Source organism: Caretta caretta, chromosome 25, assembly GCF_965140235.1.
Source record: "Caretta caretta isolate rCarCar2 chromosome 25, rCarCar1.hap1, whole genome shotgun sequence".
NCBI lineage: Eukaryota > Metazoa > Chordata > Testudines > Cheloniidae > Caretta > Caretta caretta.
The window spans coordinates 14,176,449-14,199,022 of NC_134230.1; the positions used below are offsets into that span (position 1 = coordinate 14,176,449).

Consider the following 22,574-nt stretch of genomic DNA (forward strand, 5'->3'; position numbering starts at 1 on the left):
CAAGGAGCTTATGTAACCCACTCTAGGACAGTGGGGGTCTTTGTCCCACTCTACCAGCTGGTGTAGAAGTTAAGAGCCCATTACAGCTGTCAGCTATTACAGTTACTCCTTTCAGAGTAACAGCCGTGTTAGTCTGTGTTCGCAAAAAGAAAAGGAGTACTTGTGGCACCTTAGAGACTAACCAATTTATTTGCGCATAAGCTTTTGTGAGCTACAGCTCGCTTATGCTTTTTAGTGCTGAAAATCACAAGTGAAACACCCTGCTGTCAGCTCAAACAGGTCCCTATACTCCCAGGCTGAGGCCAACAGCTTCAGGGAGGGGAAGGCCTGGAGAACTAGTAAGAACTGAGGAAGGAGTTGGGGGAGCAAGTCGAAAGAGAGGGGGCTTGGTGGGCAATAACTGGGAGACTTTGGGATGTACAAAACTGGCCTCAAAGCAGGCAAGGGATTTTGTACAGCCCACACATATCGCCTTGCAGAGGCATTCAAGCCGTTTCTTGATAGAAAAAAATCACATGGAAGGGGGCTTCACACAGTGACACTGTCGTGCAAAGGGAAGAGAGGAGATCTGAACTAGCCAAAGCCGGGAGGGATCAGGTGGAGCTTTGGTGGCAGAAGGAGGAGGTCGCCGTCTGGAAGAAGCCATCTCGGCTACTCTGAGGGAGCTCTAGAGGAGAAAAGACACAGCTCAGCAGCTCCCTAACTCCTGCTCCGATGGGGGATTCACTGTGGTACCCACCAGAACCCAGATGCTATAACTAAACTGTGGCCAGTGGCGCCGACTACAGCGGAGATGACTGTGCCTGGGATGCAATGCTTCATCTCGACCCACGTGGGCTGGAGGGGCAGCCTACAAGGAGGATGGCCTCCCCAGCATGCACTGCTCCATCATGATCTCCATGCACAGCTCCCAGCATGCACTGCTCCATCTTGCTCCTCATGCATGGTCCATGGGGATTAGGGCTCCCAGCATGCACTGCTCCATCATGATCTCCATGCACAGCTCCCAGCATGCACTGCTCCATCTTGCTCCTAAAGCGTGGCCCATGGGGATTAGGGCTCCCAGCATGCACCTCTCCCTCAGTCCAGTCCACTTGTGCAGCCCAGGATCAGGTCCTCGTATGCACGCCTCCATTTACCTCACCCTCCCCAGTCGGTTCAGTGGCACCATCACGTCCCCCCACCATCCAGGTCACTGGCACAGCACCATTCCCTCATTTAGGTCAGTGGCACAATTGATCAATGGTACAGCCTGTAACACCCCCCGTTGGTGGTACGGTCTTGCCATTATTGACAGCGGTGTCAGTGGTACAATCCTACACACACACACACCCGTAGGTTAGTGGAACAGCCCGATAAAGCTGTACAATCTGAGCGACCGTTTGTGACCGTTATCCAATAGTTCCACCTTTCCCCCGTCAATCTACAGTCTAGTCCAATCGGAGGGCCAGACTCCTTGATGCCCAGGTGCGGATGAGCCAATCCCGAGGAAGGGTAGAGAAAACGAGGCTGTGCTGGGGGGCCCGCCGCAGGGTCTTTTCCTAGAGCAGAGCGAAAGGAGGCGCGGAGCTCCGCGATAGGGAGTCAGAAATGATTGACGGCCACGGCAGTCAATAGCATGCTTTATTTGTGGTGGTGACGCGGGGACGTGGGCGAGGCTTTGAGTCTAGAGTGGGCGTGGCGCACGGTGGAAGAGCCGGATCCGGAAGGCAGTGGGGGGGTGGGCGCGGTCGCGGTGGCGGAGATGGGGTGAGGGAAGGGGCGGGCGGAGCCTGTTTCGGCTGCGCGCGCAGCGGGCGGAAGCGGCTTGAGGAGGCGCTGACGGACGGACGGACGGACGGGTCGCCCTGAGGAGCAGGCCGCGCCGGGGAGGAGGCAGCCGGACGGAGCGGGCCGCCGCTGCCGGGGATGGTGGCGACGCCTCCGGCGTGAGGCGGTCCCGGTGGCCCTGAGTCCTTTCCCCCCTCCCCCCCGGGCTCAGTCTGGCCCGGCCCCCGGGGGGAGGATGGGGCCGCAGCGGAACCCGGGCAGCAGCGGCGGCAGGGCCCCGGCCTCACCATGACCGGCGAGAAGAAGAAAAAGAAGCGGCTCAACCGCAGCGTCCTGCTGGCCAAGAAAATCATCATCCGGGACGGAGCCAGCGTGAGTCCGCCCGGGCGGGGCCCGGGTGGAGGGAATGGGGCAGGAAGCTGGAGGGGTCTGGCGTGAGGGGCGCCGGGGGGGGACTTTGCTCCAGCCGATTTTCCCGGCCCATCGCCCATGCGTTAGGCCTTCGCTTTGCTGGCTGGTGCAGTATCTTCCCCCGCCCTGGGTGCCGTTGATGGATCCCTAGGTGGTGGGTGGGCAGCACCGGCCTGGTGTGGGAATCCCGCCTGGCAGCTGGGAGCCAAGAGCACTTGTGCTGTTTGCACCAGGCTGGGGCCACCTTCAAGGTGGGGAAAACACAGCTGTGATCTCCTTTAGAGCCATCCGATGAAGATCTGGAGCTTGGATCTCACCAGTGTGGTGGGTCCAATGGAATGAAACCCGCTGGACCAAGCTGTCACGTGGGGGGGTGTGTGTGTATTTGGGGCTTGCATGCCTCACTGTGTAGGCTGACCCTTAGGTTTGGATTTGCAGGTGGTCTGACGTATTTTGGGCCTTCGGTTGAGAAGTGTTTTTGGAGTAGGGAGAGACCAGCACTGCAACATCACCAGATGCTACCAGTATATGCCTATAATGCAGATTATTACTCTCTGCTGTAGATACATTTTAGCACTGTGCTTTGTATTTTAGACTACTAGTGTACTAGATACACCAGAGTATAAGATACTGAATGGTAAGCGCTTTCCCATCATGCTGGCCCTCATGGAAGCCAAGATATTAAGTTGTGGTCTCCTCCCACCATGCTGGTTCTCATGGGACTGCAGCAGTCATATCTGTAAAGTAAATGCCTGCTTCTGAGGCTAATATAGCACCCATTAAACTTTTCATATGGCAGTTATAGCACTGCCCTGGGGGACAATCTATTTGGGTACAGTGATCTCTCAATATATTTTGAAGCTGATTGACCATCTTCCTATTTCATCAAACTTGCTAAACTGGTTTGGATTAGTCAAAATGGAAAATACTTATTTAGGTTGGAAACAATTCAAACCTGAACTTTACCTTTATTCTTTCATGTGAAGTAAGAGATTACTGTAAACTAGCTTGATTTGTGACACTTAACACTGAAACAAGCTTGGAGCCATGGGACTCAAAGGGTTACAAATAGATGAGGTTTTGCTAAATCCCTGCCATTAACAGAACAAATATGAAATGTCTGAACATCTGTTTGATTAGTGGAGTGTTCTCTAGGCAAACTACAAACAGTGGGAACTGAACAGCTTGCAGTAAACAATATGAGGGACAAGATGACGGTGGGTGGGGTGGCACTAAGGTGGGTGGGGTGGCACTAAGCAACGTTAAAAGCCAGTGAAATGTTAATTATTGTGCTATTTCCAGGAGTGGCTACAAGCACAAGCAAAGTGGGTCATTCAGAACAGTAAAACATGCATGTGAGGTCAGCCCTTGAAGTAAATTTCACCTGGTGCTTAGTGACCAATGTCCCTCTACAGTGTAACCTTTAGTTCTTTATTCAGAGTTTGGGATGCTGGTTTAGGCATTGAAAGATGAATCATATAAATAGGTGGAAGATGCAAAAAGCTGTAAAACAGGAATGAAGGCTTTCTATTTCTGTAACTGTACTTCAATGCTAACAAGTTGTTATGGAATTGTTCAGATTCCTGACACAGTTCAAATACTGTGACTAACTGTTAGCAGGCATGGTGGGTGAAATCATTTTCCAAATAGTCTTCTGCCTGACATTTCATCCACATGTAGCATAACTGCAAACCATGTTAATGAACCACATTAAATTGGTTTAAAAGGTTATATTTAGGCCATTGTCTGGCCTAATGTAGTACACTGATTTACTACATTTGATCATGTTTCCTTCTATTGACTGGCTCCACTGACTTTTACAGCCTGCTGCTTACAACTAAAGAACTTATGGCTTTAGCCCAGATGTTGGGGTTTGTGCTTTTGGTGCTGAATGTCCCAAGTTCAGTGCCCACTGGCAACAGATTTGGCCCCAATTTGTTCCATTAGTGTGGTTCTAAAATAAAATCTCTATTAATGCTAGACAGGAAAAGGGGGCTTGCAATAACCAATAGCTAATTGTGGTTAATGCTCATTTTCTCCAACGTGGTAATTGCTTGCACAGTCCATACTGTATTATAAACTGGGCCCTCCGCAAGTTCTTGTTGCCAGTTCTGCTATGATCCAGGCTGCTTAAATAGTTCTATACTGTCTGAAGGGGCTTACCTGTTTCCCAGAGTTCATAACCTCTGCTGCTCTGTTGAGGTATCTTTGTTTTGTCCGAGTGACAAAAGGATCTAACTGCAGAGTTTTGATTGAAAGGGTGTAATGGAAGGATGTGATGGGGGAAGAAGAGAGAACTTCTTTCTGTGAGGGGAAGTATCTCTCCTTCTACCAAGACAGTGTAATGGGATGAAGGAATTAAATACCCATGCAACTTGCAGTTTTCTCCAGCGTTGCTGGCATAATGCCACCTTCACATTTTGTAGCAACAGAGAAAGGGTTTGTCCAGTTGTTTGTGTAGAATAAAAATAACTTCGTTTAATGACCATATTTCCCTTGGGTTTTCCCTGTTTTGAAGGTGTTTATTTGTCTGTGAATCAGATTTACAACCTGTTTAAAGGAAGCATCTTTAATAGAAACTGTTAATACGACCAGGGTGTCAGAATCTTGTCTTCTCTTGCTCTGTTAACAGTTACTCTAATCTGTAGCTCCCCCAGAATCATTCTGCTAATATTTGAGGTAACAGCAGGCTATAAATTCCAGCATACCTTTTACACTGTGCCACAAATAAACTAAATGGGAAGCTCATTCATCCACTCTAGAAAAAACACACACAAGGGCTGAGGTTTTCCACAGCTGACAGGAGATTCTGACATTCAATTTCCATTCAAATTCATGGGAGTTGTCTTAATTCCTTAGTTGGCTTTGAAAATTTTAAACAGCTTGGCTGAACAACAGATGTACTTTATAATGTATCAGCACTTGTCTTGGTGCTATCTGGCGTGTTAAAGTCATGTAGGCCAGTTGCACTAAAATCCCCTCTTGTGAAAGGCATGCTATGCTTCTGAGTGTTCGATCTGTGCAATTCCCTGACACAGCTGAGTTCAACCCTGTTTGCTTTCTACACTGCCTTGTGACTCCTGTTCTCCGTAAGCCTGTGACCTTGCAGGTACACCTACACAGCAATGGAAAACCTGGGCTAGTAGCTGAGATTTAGCACTTGGGGAAATGTGATTTCTGTAGCTAACTCTCTATCAGCATTTGAGGGAAATTCAAGTGCCTCCCTTCGGTTGTCCCCCCAGGAGCTAAGGGGAAGACTTTCAAAGGCACAAAGGGCAATTAGCTGCCCCATTCCCATTGGAAGTCAGTGGGAGTTGAGCACCTACCTGTCCTTTATGCCTTTGAAACTCTCCCCCTGTATGGCTATGAATTGTGCACCAAGCCACTTTTCAGATTTCAGGGCATTAACATGTTTTTTCTTTCAGCGACAGGGGATTGGAGAGCCCAGTGTGTACCATGCAGTGGTGGTGATTTTCCTGGAATTTTTTGCCTGGGGGTTACTCACCACCCCTATGTTAACGGTGAGTAACTGACTCTTGCTGGATGGTAGCATGGTGGCAATGCTGAGGTTGAGGATTTCAGTGAAGATCTGGGTACAGTTTGGGTTTGAAGCATGAGAGGCAAAATCTAGGATACTGTACCTTAGATCTGTAGAACTCATTCTGAAAAGTACTTTACACATAGGAATTGTTGCAGCCATCTTTTGAGTGGAACATGGCAATTGTTTAAAAGCACATAAGAACACTGGTTAGTAATTTAGGACAGAGAAGGAAGAGTACATTATTTGAAATTGAATGGGGGATTTAGTGAGGCAGAACTTAAGAACCCAAGCTGGAATTTGGCCAGAATTTCTCATTTAAAGCTCGGGTACTGATGAAAAGTGCCATGGGAGATCTTTAATGATTGAGCAAGGGTGTGATGTTTTATAACTCATCCAATGACTGCAACTTTCACACAGGTGCTAGGACATTGATTTAGTACTGATGCAGAGATAGGGTTGTCTCTTTCTGAATTACCAGCACCACTCCCTGCACTGTCAAGTTCTGTCCAATTACTGAGCCCACACAACCTTGCCAAGATCTCAGCTGGGGGTGACAGACTGTCATGTCAGACTGCACTGTTTGCAGTGTTGTTGTAGCAATGTTGGTCCCAGGATATTAAAAAGATAAGGTGGGTGAGGTAATAAAATGTTTTATTGGACCAACTTCTGTTGGTAAAAGAGACAAGCTTTCAAGCTTACATAGTTGCTCTTCACATCTGCGCTAGGTGACCCTGTGATGACCAGTATAGGTAACAAAGGAAATGCTACAATAAAACCAAGAACAAAGGGTTAGCTTTATCAAAAGAACCAGAATTCCCAACTCTGATATTTGTCTTGAATTAGAGTTAAGTGACTAGAAACTTTCAAGTTGGCAGCTTCATGAGGGATTCTCAGCTTTCAGAACTTATTTTCGGCAGCTGGTATGACAAGTCATATTAGAGTTTAATATACCATAAAGATCTGTGAGCTGATTTCTGGGATCTAGATAATTTCTGTACAAAGAAGGTCTTGTTCACAAAGGCCCTTAAAAGTACATTCACTAGTATAAAATGTAAGTCAAGTAGGTAGGGGGTACAAAAACAAGAAGGGTGTAATCAGGAAACACGGAGTTAAATGAAGCAGAAATAGGGATTAGGCAGATGGGGCAGAGATGGGGAAACGTTTGTCTGAAATGGCCTCATAGTGTTAGAGAAACTTGGAAACGAGTTCACCCCTACCCAAATCCAACACAGTCACACGTCTCCCTGTGACATACCTGGGAGAAGTGGCTGCCTATGGCACTGATGAGGAAACAAAAGAGCTCCATACATTTTGTTAGCAGAGCATGTGTGTACGATGATTGTGGCATGAGAATAGGAATGTCAATACTGTGGGCAAACATGGACTGCAGGCTTTAGTCTCTTGTTTGATGTGATCCTCCTGGCCTTTAACAGCAGAACTTAGTAGGGGATCTGTAAAATTGTTGACTTGGTCTCCACAGGTGTTACACCGGACTTTTCCTCAGCACACATTCCTGATGAATGGCCTGATCCATGGGGTTAAGGTAAGGAATTCTTTCCTTCCATATTAAAGAACCAATGTTGTTGAAGCACGATGGGCCAGACTACTTTACAGTCTGGGCTTTGTTCCAATCTGAGAACAGGGTCAGTAGCAATGGAAAGTCCTTATAATCAGAGTGCTGTTTGGTGTGATTAGTCCAATCTATAGTGCGTAAGTCGCCACCTTATTGGCAAGCTCAGCAGAAGGGCAGTTCTGTTTTCATGCCCAGTTGATTCTCTGTGTGCTAACCCATTTAGGTATTTTCTTCCAGAATAGCACTGACAGTCTGCTGGATAGTCCAGGAAGCCTGAACCCCGTGCCGTAGGGTCTGACTCCAGTCCTGGAGCACCCATGGAAAAAATTAGTGGATGCTTAGCACCTTTCGGCAGCCAGCTTACCACCCCTGCAGTGCCTTTTGCCTGCCAGTGGCCCCGCTGATCAACTCCTCTCCCTCCCTCCAAGCACCTCCAGCCTGCTGCAATCAGCTGTTCCGCAGCATGCAGGAGACACTGGGAGTGAGGAGCGGGGATAGGGCAGGCTGCGGGGAAGGGGTGGAACTGGGCGGGAAGAGGCAAAGGTGGAAAGAGGCAGGTGGAGCTTGGGAGAAGGGGACGGGGCCTGGGGCAGAGCAGGGGGTTGAGCAACCCTAGGGCCTGGAGGTTGCCAGCCCATGTGTCCCATGCTGTGCTTGCTGCTAAGAACACTCCAAAACAGCATGAGAACAGCCTAGTGACCAGATTCTAGATAAGAAAACAAAAAACTGGTATTGTCATAGCTCTTGAGTAACGAAATTAAAAACAATGTAACCATGATCTAGAAACTCAGCCATCCCACAGTAGATTAGTGATTACAGACGGTGAAATGGTTTTAGAGTAGTCCAACCCATGTGGGAGAATTACAGAAGCTGGCAAGCACTAAAACAATCATTTTCTAATTTGCTTGGTAACATGGTAGAATTGGTTTTTGGGATGGGCATCAGTATTAGCAGGAGCACCCCAGTGAAAGGAGCATGACTATCATTGAAGGATGATTTTTCTCAGGCATGGGGCAGCTCAAACAATCTCATGTATATCTTAAAGAGCTTATTCCCCTCATTTTGTCATGGGTCTGAAAGATTTGTAAATATGGGGAACTTTTACAGAGGCTGAATGGACTTGGCCTCCCTTCACATCCAACAGGTCTCAATCTAGAGCCAGAGCTTTCCCTGAACTGCAACAAAATATTGACATTTTGGAGCTTTGCCAGCTTCTCCAGGCAGTGTCAACTCCCTGCTGCATAAATAGGCATGGGAAGACCACAGCTGCAGACTGAGTACTTAGGAAAATAATTTCTGAGCATTTAGCAGTTTTTCCAGTATAGAGATTTCAGCTATCTAATGATTTGTCATGTTTTGGTAACCTTGCCTCCTCCTAGAAATCCCAAAGAGTGGATTGCCAGCTCCTGTTGTTTGTATTGGTGACATTACAGCTCTTACTCCCCTATTGCCAGCCAGAGAAAGTGGCTGTGGGATCTGTACCTGGTGTGAACCCCTCTCCCTTCTCCTAGGGCCTGCTGTCCTTTCTAAGTGCCCCACTGATTGGTGCTCTCTCTGATGTCTGGGGAAGGAAGTCCTTCCTTCTCCTCACTGTGTTCTTCACGTGTGCACCAATACCTCTCATGAAGATCAGCCCATGGTGAGTCTATGCTTGGAATGGAGATGATGTGAAGGCGCAGTGATATGGGAGGGATCAGTCCAGAAGATGAGTGAGCGTGTCAAAAGAGGAATTTGGAGGTGTAGTCACTTGAGATGGTGGAGTTAGGAGGATCTGGAGGTGCTTGTATGATGAAGAGAAGGAGCCTGAAGAGGCAGCCTTTCCTTGATCCAGAGCTTCCTTCACACGCCATTGGATTCCAACTCCAGTCAGAAAGAAATGCCTTCTCCTAGTGTTTGCTTCCCACTACTAAAAACTGCATTGGAACTGAGTTGCATTAATGTTTCCTTCGTGTGTGGGATACTATCAGAGATGGGTCTGGACTGGATTTTTAAGCCATGAAGTGTTAACCGGAATGGAAGCCCAACGGCATTTCTGAGCACTTCAGGTTGAAGTGAAATCAAATGAATTGAAGCAGGGGTGTGGAGAAGAGACTGTAGTTCAGCAGCATTAGGCTCCTGTGTTTGTCATGTGGTTTCCTCTAACTCTGCCCCTGGGAACATCTCTTTCAGGTGGTATTTTGCTGTCATTTCCATGTCTGGAGTCTTTGCTGTCACCTTCTCTGTGATTTTTGCCTATGTTGCTGATATCACACAGGAACATGAACGGAGTACAGCTTATGGCTTGGTAAGGATTCACATCATTAATTGATTCCCCAAAGAAATACTCCAGCGCTCCAGAATTCAGAGAGGCGCGGTGCGGGACCATTTTAAGAGTGGCCTCCCCGTGGGTATTGCACACAGGACTTCTGCATTCCTCACAATCCACTGTGTCCATTGCTGGTCCATTCCTGACTCCAAGTGGAGCAACGTGTTTAGAAACCAACCCCAGAGCTTGGTGCTGTGAAATCTGGAATCCAGCTGTATTGTCACTTACTGTCCTTTCTCCAGACTGTGACCCTACACCGGGATGGCTTCCATGCAAACACAAATAGAACCGTGGCTGTGCATCTGTGGCTTCTGCTGAACTATTCTCGCATAGTGTTATAATAGGGTTACTGAAAACACCTTAAGTATTGGCTGAGATACCTCTGGTTATCGGTCATGACCTAGCCTGAACTCTATCGGGGGGGAAATGCTACATTTCTGTATTCCACAGTTCTGGAAAACCTGTCCCTATGGTTTGGCTACCCCATAGGTGGGGGAGCTGGTCTTGGATGACTCTGGGAAAGAGGGTAGGCTCTGACCAGAAGATACTACTACTAACATTTGTGTTACACTGCAGGTGTCAGCCACTTTTGCAGCCAGCCTGGTCACAAGTCCAGCAATTGGCGCATACCTGTCCCAAGCCTATGGTGATACACTGGTGGTGGTGCTGGCTTCAGGGGTTGCTCTGCTGGATATTGGCTTCATTCTGCTGGCTGTACCAGAATCTCTGCCGGAGGAGATGCGCCCTGTGTCCTGGGGAGCTCCCATCTCTTGGGAACAGGCAGATCCATTTGCTGTAAGTAGTTTGCTACTGGCAATTGTTAACTGCAGTTTAACTTCTAGATCTGTTTCCCCAAGTTCCATGTTAGTTCTTCGAACAGGAGGTTGAAGATAAAAAGGGACTCATTTTGCAAGAGGCAGAGGATATGAATTTAGACATGATTGAATCAGGTGCAAGGAGGATGATGTCTGGCTGGTTCTTTATTCAGTGATGGGTAATGGGTTGTGAGTGTATATGACTACATAGTGTCTAAAAACAGCTTCCAGTGTCCCTGAAGAAAATCCTTTGGTGGGAATAACTGATGGTGTGAGTGCAACGCCTATTGCTTTGCAGTTGCACTCTGTATAGCCATGCGAAAGACCTAGCACGTTGTTGCTTCTATTAGCCTGGGGGAGTGCTGGTTGGGTCCCTGAAAAAGATTGTCTTGCTCATTTGCTCCTCACCTTGGTCTCACGTAGGAGTCACTGCCCATATTAATGTTCCAAGGAGAGCCAGAGTTACAAAAATCTAGCTGGATTCTCTGTGATGCTCAGCATTAGCAGGGTGAAGTTTCCCACAGCCGGGAAGCTCTTCAAGGCAGAAACAATTTGGTTCCAGACTGATCTGTCATGCAGATATGTCCCACTGATGTGCAGAAATGCTGTGGCAGAACAAGCTCTTCCAGGGTGCTCAGTGTACTAAGTAACCCTTTGTGTTGGGTTTGTATCAGAGGGAGCCTAATGGTCCTGTTTGTTTCTCCAGTCTCTCCGCAAAGTGGGCCAAGATTCTACTGTGCTGCTTATCTGCATTACTGTCTTTCTCTCCTACCTTCCTGAAGCCGGCCAGTACTCCAGCTTCTTTTTGTACCTACGACAGGTCAGTCATTGGGGTTAGACTAGGATACAGGTTTGGAAATCAAAGGTTTGTAGTGCGTGTTGTAGTCTCGTGCGTTTGTTTTATTTCCTTCCTGACTATGCAGTATGGGGTGGCAGCTTCTGCCCAGTGATCCTGAGCTGGGGGAATTAGCAGCTTGGCGGCACAACAGCAGCCCTGGTTTGCCACTGCTGACCAGAAGCTATTTCTTAATGAGGGTGAAACAGTACCAGTAACCTGATTGAAAATGGAGGATCCCCATGAATGCTGGTTAACTGTGCAGCCCTTCTGTGCCTTGCAAATGCAGTCCCCAGGCTAATCACTAGCTACCTGCGCTGGACTCGGTGCTTACCCCACCTTGTTGTCTTCAGGCACTTAGGACAGCGTATCCACTCACTTGGTTACCTCTTTAGCCCATGGAAACATCTTCCATCTTGTCACTGGGGAGCCTTTAATGTCCTCTTTCCCGTGAGGCGGTAGAGGGTGAAGTTGTGTAATGCTCATGCTACTGACACGTAGTATCAGTAAGCACTAAAGATGGCTCTCATGGCGTGGCTTTTCTCGGGTAGAACACGAAGCCCTTTGCCTGAAATCATGTCCCTTCTGATGTCATTGTAGGTCATTGGATTTTCCTCAGAGACTGTGGCAGCCTTTATTGGTGTAGTTGGAATTCTCTCCATATTGGCTCAGGTGAGAACCCATTCTCTGGGTACTACTCTCAAACCCCTCAGTTATGAGAATACACCAAAATTTGTGACAATGAGGATTGGATTGGCAACTGTCAGAATTCTTTTGTGAAGCCTTATCAATGCATGTTACTAGCTGCAGGACAGCCCAGGGCCTGACAAACCTGACAGTGAGGAGAGTTGCCTCCTCTTTCTTCATCACTTTCTTGTCCAGTGTAGTTGCTTCCTTTCTCCCCACTGTAGTTTGATAACATCATCTCATTTCTCTTCTCAGACAGTAGTGTTGGGGATTCTCATGCGTTCAATAGGAAATAAAAATACCATCCTCTTGGGCTTAGGCTTCCAGATTCTACAGCTTGCCTGGTACGGCTTTGGATCGCAGCCTTGGTAAGAGTGGGTCTGCATTATTAAATAAACAATTGACACATTTCTCATCCCTCCCCTCTTTAGCCAGTTGCTTGTGCCCAGTGCAGTTGTGCAATGTTCTCCATTTGGCCACCAGAGGGAGATATTTGTCTGCTCTTCCAGCCTTAGTTTGCAGTACTCTTTTTTTTGTATGGAGAACTCTCCTCCTTTCTGCTTTATGCTGTGGTTTTCAGCCTGTAGTCCACAGGTCCCTGGGGGGTCTGCAGACTTGTCTAAGATTTCCAAAAGGCATTGCACCTCCATTTGAAATTTTTTAGAGATCCGCAAATGAAAAATGGTTGAAAACTGCATTTAATGGGCTGATTTCTCTTTCTCTTGTAGGATGATGTGGGCAGCAGGAGCTGTGGCTGCCATGTCCAGTATCACTTTCCCAGCCATCAGTGCCATGGTGTCCAGGAACGCAGATCCGGACCAGCAAGGTACGTCTCACTTGATTAAAATTCATCCAGCAGTTATCCTGACAAGTTTTCTACTACTTTTACATGGATAGGGAGAGAGCGCTACTGATACTGTAGGGAGGATAGGTATTTCTTTAACCTTTTGAAATCCAGTGAACATCTGGACACACTGTGCAGCATCTCTGTATGGCTTCAAAGCTGTATGCCAACCACCCTCCATGTTAATTCTCTGTGTACAGCCTGAGTACTCTTAATGGGTACCTGTATGCACAAAAGAATATAGGATTGAGAATCTAGTTTATTAGGTATACTAGTTTCTAGGAACTAATTTACACCATCAGCCTATCAAGATTGGTATCAGCCTTTTTAACAATACCTGATCCTTGAGGAAGGGTCTCATAAAACACTCCATAATGCTTTTGTGCAACATTGAACAACTACTCATTTGAGATAGGGAGGAAGTTCCTACTTGACCATCCACCTACCTTGAGTTTGTTCCCTGAATCCTGAGGTTAGATTGCCTCTAATTCAACTTCCCGTGTTCATCAGTAAGTTGTGGCATGACTTGCCTGTGCCCATGCTCTGGGAAATGGCAAGCTCGCTGTTAATGTGTTTTTAGGGAGGTATAGCTATGTAGGAGCTGAGATCTATCAAGATAGTCATTGGTTTACTTGTGTTCTGGTTGTGGACTTAATCCTGTTCTTGTGCAGCACAGATGTCTTGCCTCTCCTTTAGAAAGCTGGAGGCTTATGACTTCTCGGTCTTTACTTTTTCTCTCAGGTGTGGTTCAGGGGATGATCACTGGAATTCGGGGACTCTGTAATGGGCTGGGGCCAGCTCTCTATGGCTTCGTCTTCTACCTGTTCCATGTGGAATTGAATGAAATGGCTGAAGTGGAAACCATGGGAAAGGCCTCAAAGGTCATGGTCAACCCTACTGATGAGGTATCCTATCCAGTTTCATCACTAGCTTTGTCTGTCTGTCTTCCCACTTCACTGCATTAATCATTCCTGTACTTTGCTTTACAGAGTAGCATTATCCCAGGGCCCCCTTTCCTCTTTGGAGCATGCTCGGTCTTGCTGTCGCTCCTAGTGGCCTTGTTCATTCCGGAACACAATCTTGCATTGAGATCGGGCAGCCATAAGAAACACAGCAATGGAGCCCAGACCCACACCCACAGCCCACAGTCTGGAGGATCAGATGGCAAGGAGCCCCTGCTGGAGGACAGTAGTGTGTGAGGGGAAAACTTGAATCTCTTGCTTTTCAACTCCAAGCCAAGGATGGACTGTACCAACTGGAGTTGGGGTGAGAGTCAGGGGAGGTAATGGACTGTACCACTAACAGCTAATGAGGGAGGGAAAAACTGTCCTTCAAAGCCAAATACATCCAGCTGGTGCAAAAAATGAGATTGTACCATCTGGTGGTGAAGGAAGAAGTTCGACTGCACCATGTGAAGGGATAGTTCTTAAGGAAAACCTGCTTTTGTATGTGAATGGTGAACTTTCACAGTGTTGCCTGCCATATATTCACCTTGCCAATGAGAGTGAGGAGCCCGAATTCTATCCCTGCTCTTTAATATAAACTAAATGATCTGACGGCGAGAGAAAACTAAGGCTTCAATTACATGTCCCTTCCCCCAATATAATCAGTACTAGCTTCTGGCCCATTCTGCTTGATGGGCTAGCCTACTTCAGGCTGAGGACTGGGGGAGCATAGAAATCACAATCCAAGCCTCTATCCTCAGCTCATGCTGAGAGTACAAGATGGTCTGATGCACTAAATACAGAGCGATGTATGTGTAGAATAGACCAGTCAGTCTCCAGCTGAGTAGATCTTTACTTCTTGAGGATCTGATGAATTTGCCAATTCCAGCCCATGTGATAAATTCAGACCAAAAAGAAATTCAGAACATTACTGAAATAGAGGTGACAAAGGCAGGAAGTAATGGTTCAGCTATCACTGCCCTTAGCTCACTTGGGAGTGAGTGACTGGGTGGTGAAAAGGCAGTCGTGAGTTACAGATTTCTTGTTTTGGAACAACTACACAGTTACTTAAATGTAGCGTTTTGTCTGTGCTTCCGTCTTCTGGAAGTGGATTGAGCGGTTCAAAAAATCTTTCATGGAACTGGAACATTAGGAAACACGCTTCTCTGAGAGAGTTCGGAGAAATGGCTTAATCCATGTTACGCACTTTTATAAAGCATATTCCTTCCCCCAAACTGCTGCTATCTGATATAGGAAACACCTGATGATGGCTCTCTGGGAGTTACAGCTCATATGGGGCTGCAGTCATTCTGCTCAGTCCATCAGTCTGAAAGGCTGCAGCACAAAATTTACATTATAACTGAATATATAGATTTGAATTCCACTTGGCATTTCTGAACCTCCTGCAGGGGACAGCCATCTTGCTGAAAAATGTCTTAGTGACCTCAGCTGTAGAGTTGAGCTCTGCTTAGAATTAGAGCAGCAGAGTAAAGCACAGGCTCAAAACCTGATGTGGGAAAAGTTAGGAGACATGTGCGTGTTTGGTGTGTCAGGGATGCTTAGCTATTTACAAATACGTAAAGGGGCATTCAGAGAGGAGAGAAATTAATTATTTCTTATCAGTTTGCGGAATCAGAATCCGAAGTTATAGGCTTGATCAGTTACAGGGAAAATATAAGTAAAATATTAGGAGAAGCTGTAAGCCAATTGACACACAAGCAGTAGAACTAGTTAAGGGAGCTGTGGATTCATCCACTGGAAATAGTCAAGGCTTGGACTAGAGCAGATGTGATTCAGTAGCTCTCTAGTTGTTGGGAAAGTCTTCTGTCCTGTGGTTGTGCTTTGGGTCAGTTTCCTGCTGGCACAGATTTGTGGTAGGTATCTTAACCTCTCAATTCATTGGGAACAGGAAATCACAGCTAACCTGACTAAGCACAGCTGCATAGATCAGCTCCTAGAATGTTGGTGTCACAAATACCCATTTGCAGCAAGGCTCAGGAATGCCATTGACTTCTAAATGAATTTTAGAGCTGGTGAGATGCCAGATGGACAGCCCTAGCGACTGAAGTCCTCTAACCACACAACAGGTACGGTACGGGGACCAGCACTGCAAGCTTCCCCATTCCACCCTGCTAGTTTACCTCAACCTGTCCTGGAGGGACTGCTTTGGGGGATGTGGGGAGTTCAGGCTCCAGGGCTCATTCAATTTATAGCCTCTTGTGAGGCTACCAATGTGGGACCAGTTAATGTCAATGTTGTCAGCAGTTTTTGTGATGTGGACAGCCGTCCAGTAGGAAGTAGACTGAGATCTACAAAATGAATTTCATGTAGGCTATTGAATAGCTGATGGGTAGTAACAGCTCACTGTTCCCCTAGACAGAGTTTGAACTAGTGACCTAATATCCATTCACCCAGTCCCCTGAGTCAGCCAGTTATAAGAAACGGTAATATTAAATTAAAACAAATATAATTCACGATTTAACAATTTAGAAACAGTCTTTATCACCCAAGGCCCCAATCCTGTAATTGGATCCATCGTCTTATGCTTCTGCAAAGGCCAGGGAACTTCAGGGGAACAGTATGTGAGAGCAAGAGTTTGCCTGCATGGATCCGATTGCAGGGTTAGGGAATAAGTTAGCAGAAAGCTTCACTGAACACAGTAGCTCCAGTTTTCTCAAGGCTTGTCCTTGATCGTTATCAGGAACATCTGGTATTGTACATGCACAGCAAAACCAGATCCTAAAGGAAATCACGTTTAAATTCCTTTTCCCCGTCCAAAAATCCTTGCTCTGTAGAATAGTATAGCTACTACAGGGTTGTTTTTGTGTGTGGTTTTTCTGTTTTGTGGTTTTTTTAAAAGCCATTTTGTGAGTACAACAAAGTAAAACTGCCAATTCTTACTCTTAGGTTTTGTATTAAAATTGGCTGATGTGCTTTTCTCCCTCCCCCCAGCCATGAAAGTAATAAATACAATTACCCTGGTCACACTGAGGCAATCAGAACTGCAAGGTAAAATAGAACTGAAACACCACAAAATAGACTGTAAACTTAATATATAATATATTATAAATTATATATATTTTTAAAAAAAATCCTTCCCTTTATTTAATACCTTAGCTTATTAAAACTGACATGTTCTGAATCTAATTTCCTTTTCACCGTTGATGCTGCCTGTGGCTTTCTGTTGGTCCTTCACTCTGCTTGGATAGGGAAACTAGTCTGGTTAGTTTCACTTCTTTGTCCTTAGTAGCACAATGTTGTGATGTTTTACGTTTCCTGCACTGCTGCAAAGCACTTAAATTCCTCCAAAATCTGTTCTGACAAACTCAATACAACAGTTTTTGTAATAGATTATGTAACACCACATAATCCTAAATCTTGGGCCCAAATGACATGTTACTCTAAGTAAAATAACTAAACTATATTTCTTGGCTAAGGCTGTCTGTTTACAGGCAAATCCTTGAAGAAACTAGTTTCTAATGCTTGATCTACACTTGAAAGTCGTACCAGTATAATTATGGTCATGAAGGGTGTGACTTTTTTCACATATGCAGTTATACCAGTAAAAGCCCTAGTGTGGATGCAGCTATACTAGTATAAAAGTGCTGTACAGTTTAATTATTTCCCTTTTTGTACAGGAAAAACTACTTTGGTATAGTTAAATTGGGTCTTGTCTACACTAGAAAATTGTACTAAGTGGCAATACTGCTGAATTATTCACTCTGAAAGCTTGAATGCAACTTAATGGCAGGGATATTTGCATTCCATGGGAGATTCCACTAATTATCAGTAGTGAAGCAGACAGAGGAATTTGTTTGCAAATCCTTGAAATTACACCTACCTTCTCAGGAAACTGGGGAGGGTCTTCCAACCCCACCCACAGACTCATTCCCCCTGTACGTGAAGGGGTATGATCCACCATTCTGCCTTTTGACTGAGAAGTATTTTGGCCAGGCCGTAAAGGAGCTAGAATTACAGGACCTGAATGAAGAATGTCGTTATTCTGAAGGGCCGATAATTCTGTAGCACTCCCCGTAGAAACTGGAAACATCTGTATAGAACATTCAACTACTGTGGTCAATTTTTGTTACTTTATATGAAAAGCTGCATATTTTTTTAAAGTACCTTTTTTTAAAAACCCCTGCAGCATGATGCCAGACACTGGCTGTCCAACATCAATATTATTTCCCCAAGTTTGTCTGCTCAGTGTCATAAAACAGATGAGTAACAAGCGATGAAACTCAATTGTGGCTAAAAGCCTTTCACTTCAGTGCCCCCTGCTGGTTGAGGTGAAGATGGCCTTTCCTCTGCAGCTCCAGTGCTGATGAAGGAGTTCAAGTTTAAAATCTGATCTTGTTGGATTAAAAATGCATTAAAACCCACATTTTCTCACTCTGCTTTAGTTTTGCAAATTAGAAACAATTCAGTGACAAATTCCTGTTTCGTTCTGTGTTTCTCTGCACCTGGGTGGCTGCAAATGTTCTTGGTGGTCTTTGAATGGTGCAGGCATGTGGAAAGGCTGCAAGTTTTAATGAAGAATGGCAGCAATGCCCCTCTTTTTAAATTAATGGAGTTTGCTCTTTGTGACGTTGATTTGTGTTCTTAGCTTATGATGAAATGTATTTAGTTTATTTCAATTGTGTTTAGAACTGGCTGATCTTTCCCACTGATGGGTTATTTATTAAACTGCTACTTTCCTGTTGCAGTAAAATCCTCTTTGTGATCTCACTCTTCTCCTAAACCATGTGCAACGAGATGGCCTTTGCAAGTCTGTGCCTGTGATGCTTGAAGTGAATCTTTGCAAGGATCCTAAACGTCTCTCGAGCCGTGGGTGAGGTATGCCCTACGGATTAGTCTCCTGATGTCTGGTCTCCAGATCGTTTTTCTCCCAGCTCTTACCGAAGCCTGGTTGACACACAAACTTGCACCCATTGAACTCTATGAGCTTCCTAAAACAGATTATTTCCCAGCGAGTTTGTGTAGATACTTATTTTAGATAAGTGGCTGGTTAGCTTTGATCCTGAAATAAGTGTCCAGACAGACTTGAATCACAATAACTAAAACTGTATTCGTACCTTTTTGCATGTAAATCTGCCCTGAGCTGCCGTCCTCTTGAGTGAATGTGCTCTTTCTTCTACCCATTTCCTACGTCGCCAGGACTGTAGGGAGGCTCCAATAAAAATTGGAAAGTGCTTGTACTATCCTTGGATGAAAGCTGCTACCTTACTCAGTGCAGAAGTACTATTAATCACTAGGATTCACATTACAAGAAACCCCTCTGGGTGTGATACAGCAACAGTAGCCCAGATCCTGTGTTGCGTGACCCAGGCATCAGTGCACTAATACTGTGATGGTCAAATGCCCTTCCCTAACTAGCGTGACTTGTGGATTGTCTTGGATTTGTCTGCATTCAATAAGGATTCTCACATGCTTACCAGGACTCATTGACAGTCAGCTATGATCTATATACAAGCATCCATCATTCCTGCTTTTGCATACACTAGATCCACCTACCACTAGTTTGTTTTGGGACCAGGTGGTCAACACACATGACATAACCAGCTTTCCAATCTCCCATATTCTGTTCATTTCCAGCCAGGCTTAATTTAGATCCCTTCAGAGAATTTTTTTTCCAGAATAGTTGCAGACAATATAATCATGAGAAATAGAAACAGATGTAACAGATGTTCTTACATGGAATCTGTGATTTATGACTGAAGTCGTCTAATGGGCTGGAGAGACAGGTCACCTTTTACAGGATGCACAGCTATTTGCACTTGTTTGGACCAATAGTCTGGAATTACTTTGCAGTACCCACAGAGTGAGAACCAGATGCTTCACGTGAATCTGATTGGACTGGGGAAACCCCCCCTTCACACAAATGGCCGTCCAGAGAGTTTGGACTGGGATTTCAAAACATCATGAGGTATTTGGGTACCTAAATCCCTTTGACTTCATGGGAGTTTGGTACCTGACTCCTTATTTTCCTATGAAAATTCTGACCTTAACCAAAAGGCTTCCACCCTTTTACCCTTCTTGTTGAAAATGGCATGTTACCTTCCCTTGACCCAAAATCTGTTTTCATAGGGGTGGCTCAGTGGTGGGCTGATATGCTGCCAGATGGCCCCCTTTTGTGAGTAGATCCTTGCTCATTCCTGGACAGGAATGCCTTGTCTTTGCTAGAACACTGCTTTGAGTTAGAGCCCTTCTGTAAGGAATTGTGTTAACATGACGTCGTGCTCACTGCAAAATCCCAGTCAATAAGATCTGTTAATATAACCCCTCAAGGTAGAGTTCTAACTCCCAAATAATTCAGTAGTGAAGATGAGACCTAAGGGCTGGTAGTTTGGCAGAGGCAATGTGGTGAGAGACATAGGACCTTAGGTTGTCTAGCCTCTTATTTGGCTGACATAAGAGCTACAGGGATGGATGCTGGAGGGCAGGTTGGTTAGTCTGCCTCCGGGCTTAAGGGAGGCAATGGTTACAGAAGTTAAAAGGGAGTGTGATCAGGCCTGAATGTAATCACCTACGATTATTGGGGAGGGTGAACTTTGTTTCCTCAGGAGGAAACACCTTTCCACCCCCAAATCAAACTTTACTAAGAAAAGCTGGGAGTGGTTTCACATCCAGCAGCCTCATTGTTCTGAAGCTGGAACATTAACAATCCTAACGCCCTTACTGCAACTTCAGCCCTTGTCTTTCCTTCCAGAGGGGATTTACACAGACCCTGTCTTTTCTTCGAGCAAGTCTTTTCATATCTGTGCTATTCCTCAGTGAGGTAGAATTAAAGGAGAAATCAAACCCTTAAATGACCACCATTACAATGACAACTCTGTGCTGCTTTAGAGAAAGCAGATTCAGTAACATAACAGCTCCTCTTAAAACCCTTTTCTGGCAGAATGTGAGGTGCGGCTGAGTGAGCACTACCAGGCTGTTTTATGGCAGGAACAGACACATTCTATCCTGGCAGGAAAGCAGGGGGGGGTCCAGCTCTGTCTAAGCTGAGAACACAAGTCTGTTGCAAAACCAGCATTGAAGCTGTTTTCTTGCTACCAGTAAATGTGTGTGAAATCCCAGGCTGTCTGGAAGACTTAAACTAAAATAACCATTCATCTCCCCACCTACAGCTGTGCAAATAGTTCCCCGAGCAATTAGAAAACACAGGTTTGGATGCTCAGCCCAGATTGATATGTTGGGATAACCTGGGCTAGTAGGTGGCTTCCACTGAAACCAGATACCACATGGCCATTTCCACTGTCATATTTTCAAGTCTTAGGTTGCTGGAGGAAATAAAAAGCAAAAGGGTGGTGGGCAAGTTGTGGGCAATAAACGCAGTATGACCTGAATCCAAAGAAAGGGATGTGAGAACCCCAACAAAACAAAACTGCATCCAATGGCAAATGGGCCTGAGTACTGAGCAACCTCAGCCCTGTTTTGGTTTCCAATCAAAGGATCTTGTGATGCTGCTCCCCACAACTTCACTTTTCATCTTGTACCCAGTCTGGCTGTTCCTCATTATTAAGGGGCTGCGTGGGAATTGTGAACACCCTTTGCTATTCTGCTGCTAAGCCCTCTTCCATGCAAACCTTCACAAAGAGACTGGCCACAGCTGAGGCAGTAACAGTCCTGCCAGCATTCCAGTCCCTTAGGGACAGTCAACACCCCAGTGTCTTCTGAGCATCACAGACTGCAATCTAACCTCCTCGCTGTGTGGATCTGCCTGTCTTCCTGTCTGGATTGTCTTGAGTTTTGTTTCCCACAAGAGCCCTTCTGCTCTGGACTGTTGGGAAGAAGAGTGTTATCGGTTTCCAAGAAAAGAAGCTTTGAACAGAATTTTTTTTTTTTTTTAATCGCCACTCCCTTGGTTCTAACCCAAAGAGTCTCTTGCTCCTTGGAGGCTATATTGGTAGCGCCTGACTCTCTCCTGACCGTCGCCCTCCTTGTAAGCTCCCTCTTTCTCCTCTGTGCCCTCTTCTGCTCCCCTGATACCCACACGCTACCCTTTGTGGCATGGAGATCGCTAATCCCCCCGCTCCCCTGGATTAGATTGCAAGAGCACAAGCAACTCTGCTTGCTTCTGTGTGATGCTCTACATTTAGCTGAACAACAGCTGAATCACAGGGCCGTAGCAGTGACTCCATAATTGCATAATATCTCGGCATGGGGGAGCTTTGGGAAGGAGCATCGTGCCAAAGGGTGACCCAGGGCTCTTGAACTGGAAGAGAAATGACAAATATGGGGCTCTTGTGCAGCAGACAGGAGGGTAAGTTTAAGACTTTGTCATCTGAGCAAGCAACAAAGAGGCAACGGTCCAACAGCATTGCATAAGATCAAGAACTAAGATACCGGCGTGGAGAAAGGGACCAATACAAGCAGCAGGGTTAAATGACCTCTCACCCCATCCCCCATGGGCTAGCATGGAAGAGAGGAAAGGGAGGTCAGGCTATAGCGCACAGATGAATGTCGAGAGGGGGACTTATTAATGGCTCTGCCACTGACCCACAGCTGGGACAAGTCACTTCATCTCTTTGCCGCTGCTCCTTTCTTGTTCTAGAGGCAGTGATTCCAGCCCGTAATTCTGGAGTTAGCAATTCCCTAGTTCCTTCTGGTAATTCCAGCTCCGTCTAACTTCCCCTCCCTGCCCTTTAAGGGAATCCTAGAATGGAGTTTCACATACCAGGTTTCCTGGAGTCAGTTATCCTTCATTTCAACTACAATATAATTCCCAGATCAGAGAGAAGATACCATTAAGCGTTTGAGCTTCTGCATCCCTAAAGTGATGATTAGAAGTTTAAAATACCGTCTGTTCAGTGTTTGTTTTTTTCATCCTGCTTGATTTTGTTTTTTTT

At 45.8% G+C, this 22,574-nt stretch overlaps 1 protein-coding gene across 2 annotated transcripts; it reads left to right on the top strand.

The window, feature by feature from the left end:
* The first annotated feature begins 1,782 nt into the window (after positions 1–1,782).
* Positions 1,783–18,926, top strand: LOC125627066 (hippocampus abundant transcript 1 protein). Of its 2 annotated transcripts, XR_007353922.2 has the most exons (13): positions 1,783–2,142; positions 5,607–5,702; positions 7,203–7,265; positions 8,807–8,934; positions 9,465–9,579; positions 10,177–10,395; positions 11,122–11,235; positions 11,851–11,922; positions 12,193–12,305; positions 12,666–12,763; positions 13,523–13,686; positions 13,771–14,047; positions 18,432–18,926. XR_007353922.2 is itself a non-coding variant. In XM_048830816.2 (12 exons), the coding sequence occupies exons 1-12, from the start codon at positions 2,059–2,061 to the stop codon at positions 13,978–13,980; spliced, it is 1,476 nt and encodes a 491-aa protein (XP_048686773.1). In that variant the 5' UTR covers positions 1,783–2,058; the 3' UTR covers positions 13,981–18,107. The 2 variants fall into 2 exon arrangements, 1 of the variants encoding a protein (XP_048686773.1); XM_048830816.2 differs by lacking the exon at positions 18,432–18,926 and having other exon boundaries at positions 13,771–18,107.
* Positions 18,927–22,574: the final 3,648 nt, after the last annotated feature.

What these genes read in the sequence shown, in the direction of transcription:
- LOC125627066 (XM_048830816.2), top strand. Translation starts at nt 2,059, where the DNA reads ATGACCGGCGAGAAGAAGAAAAAGAAGCGGCTCAACCGCAGCGTCCTG. An exon ending in TCATCCGGGACGGAGCCAGC is followed by an intron (nt 2,143 to 5,606) that starts GTGAGTCCGCCC and finishes TTTTTCTTTCAG; the next exon opens with CGACAGGGGATTGGAGAGCC. An exon ending in TGGTCAACCCTACTGATGAG is followed by an intron (nt 13,687 to 13,770) that starts GTATCCTATCCA and finishes TTTGCTTTACAG; the next exon opens with AGTAGCATTATCCCAGGGCC.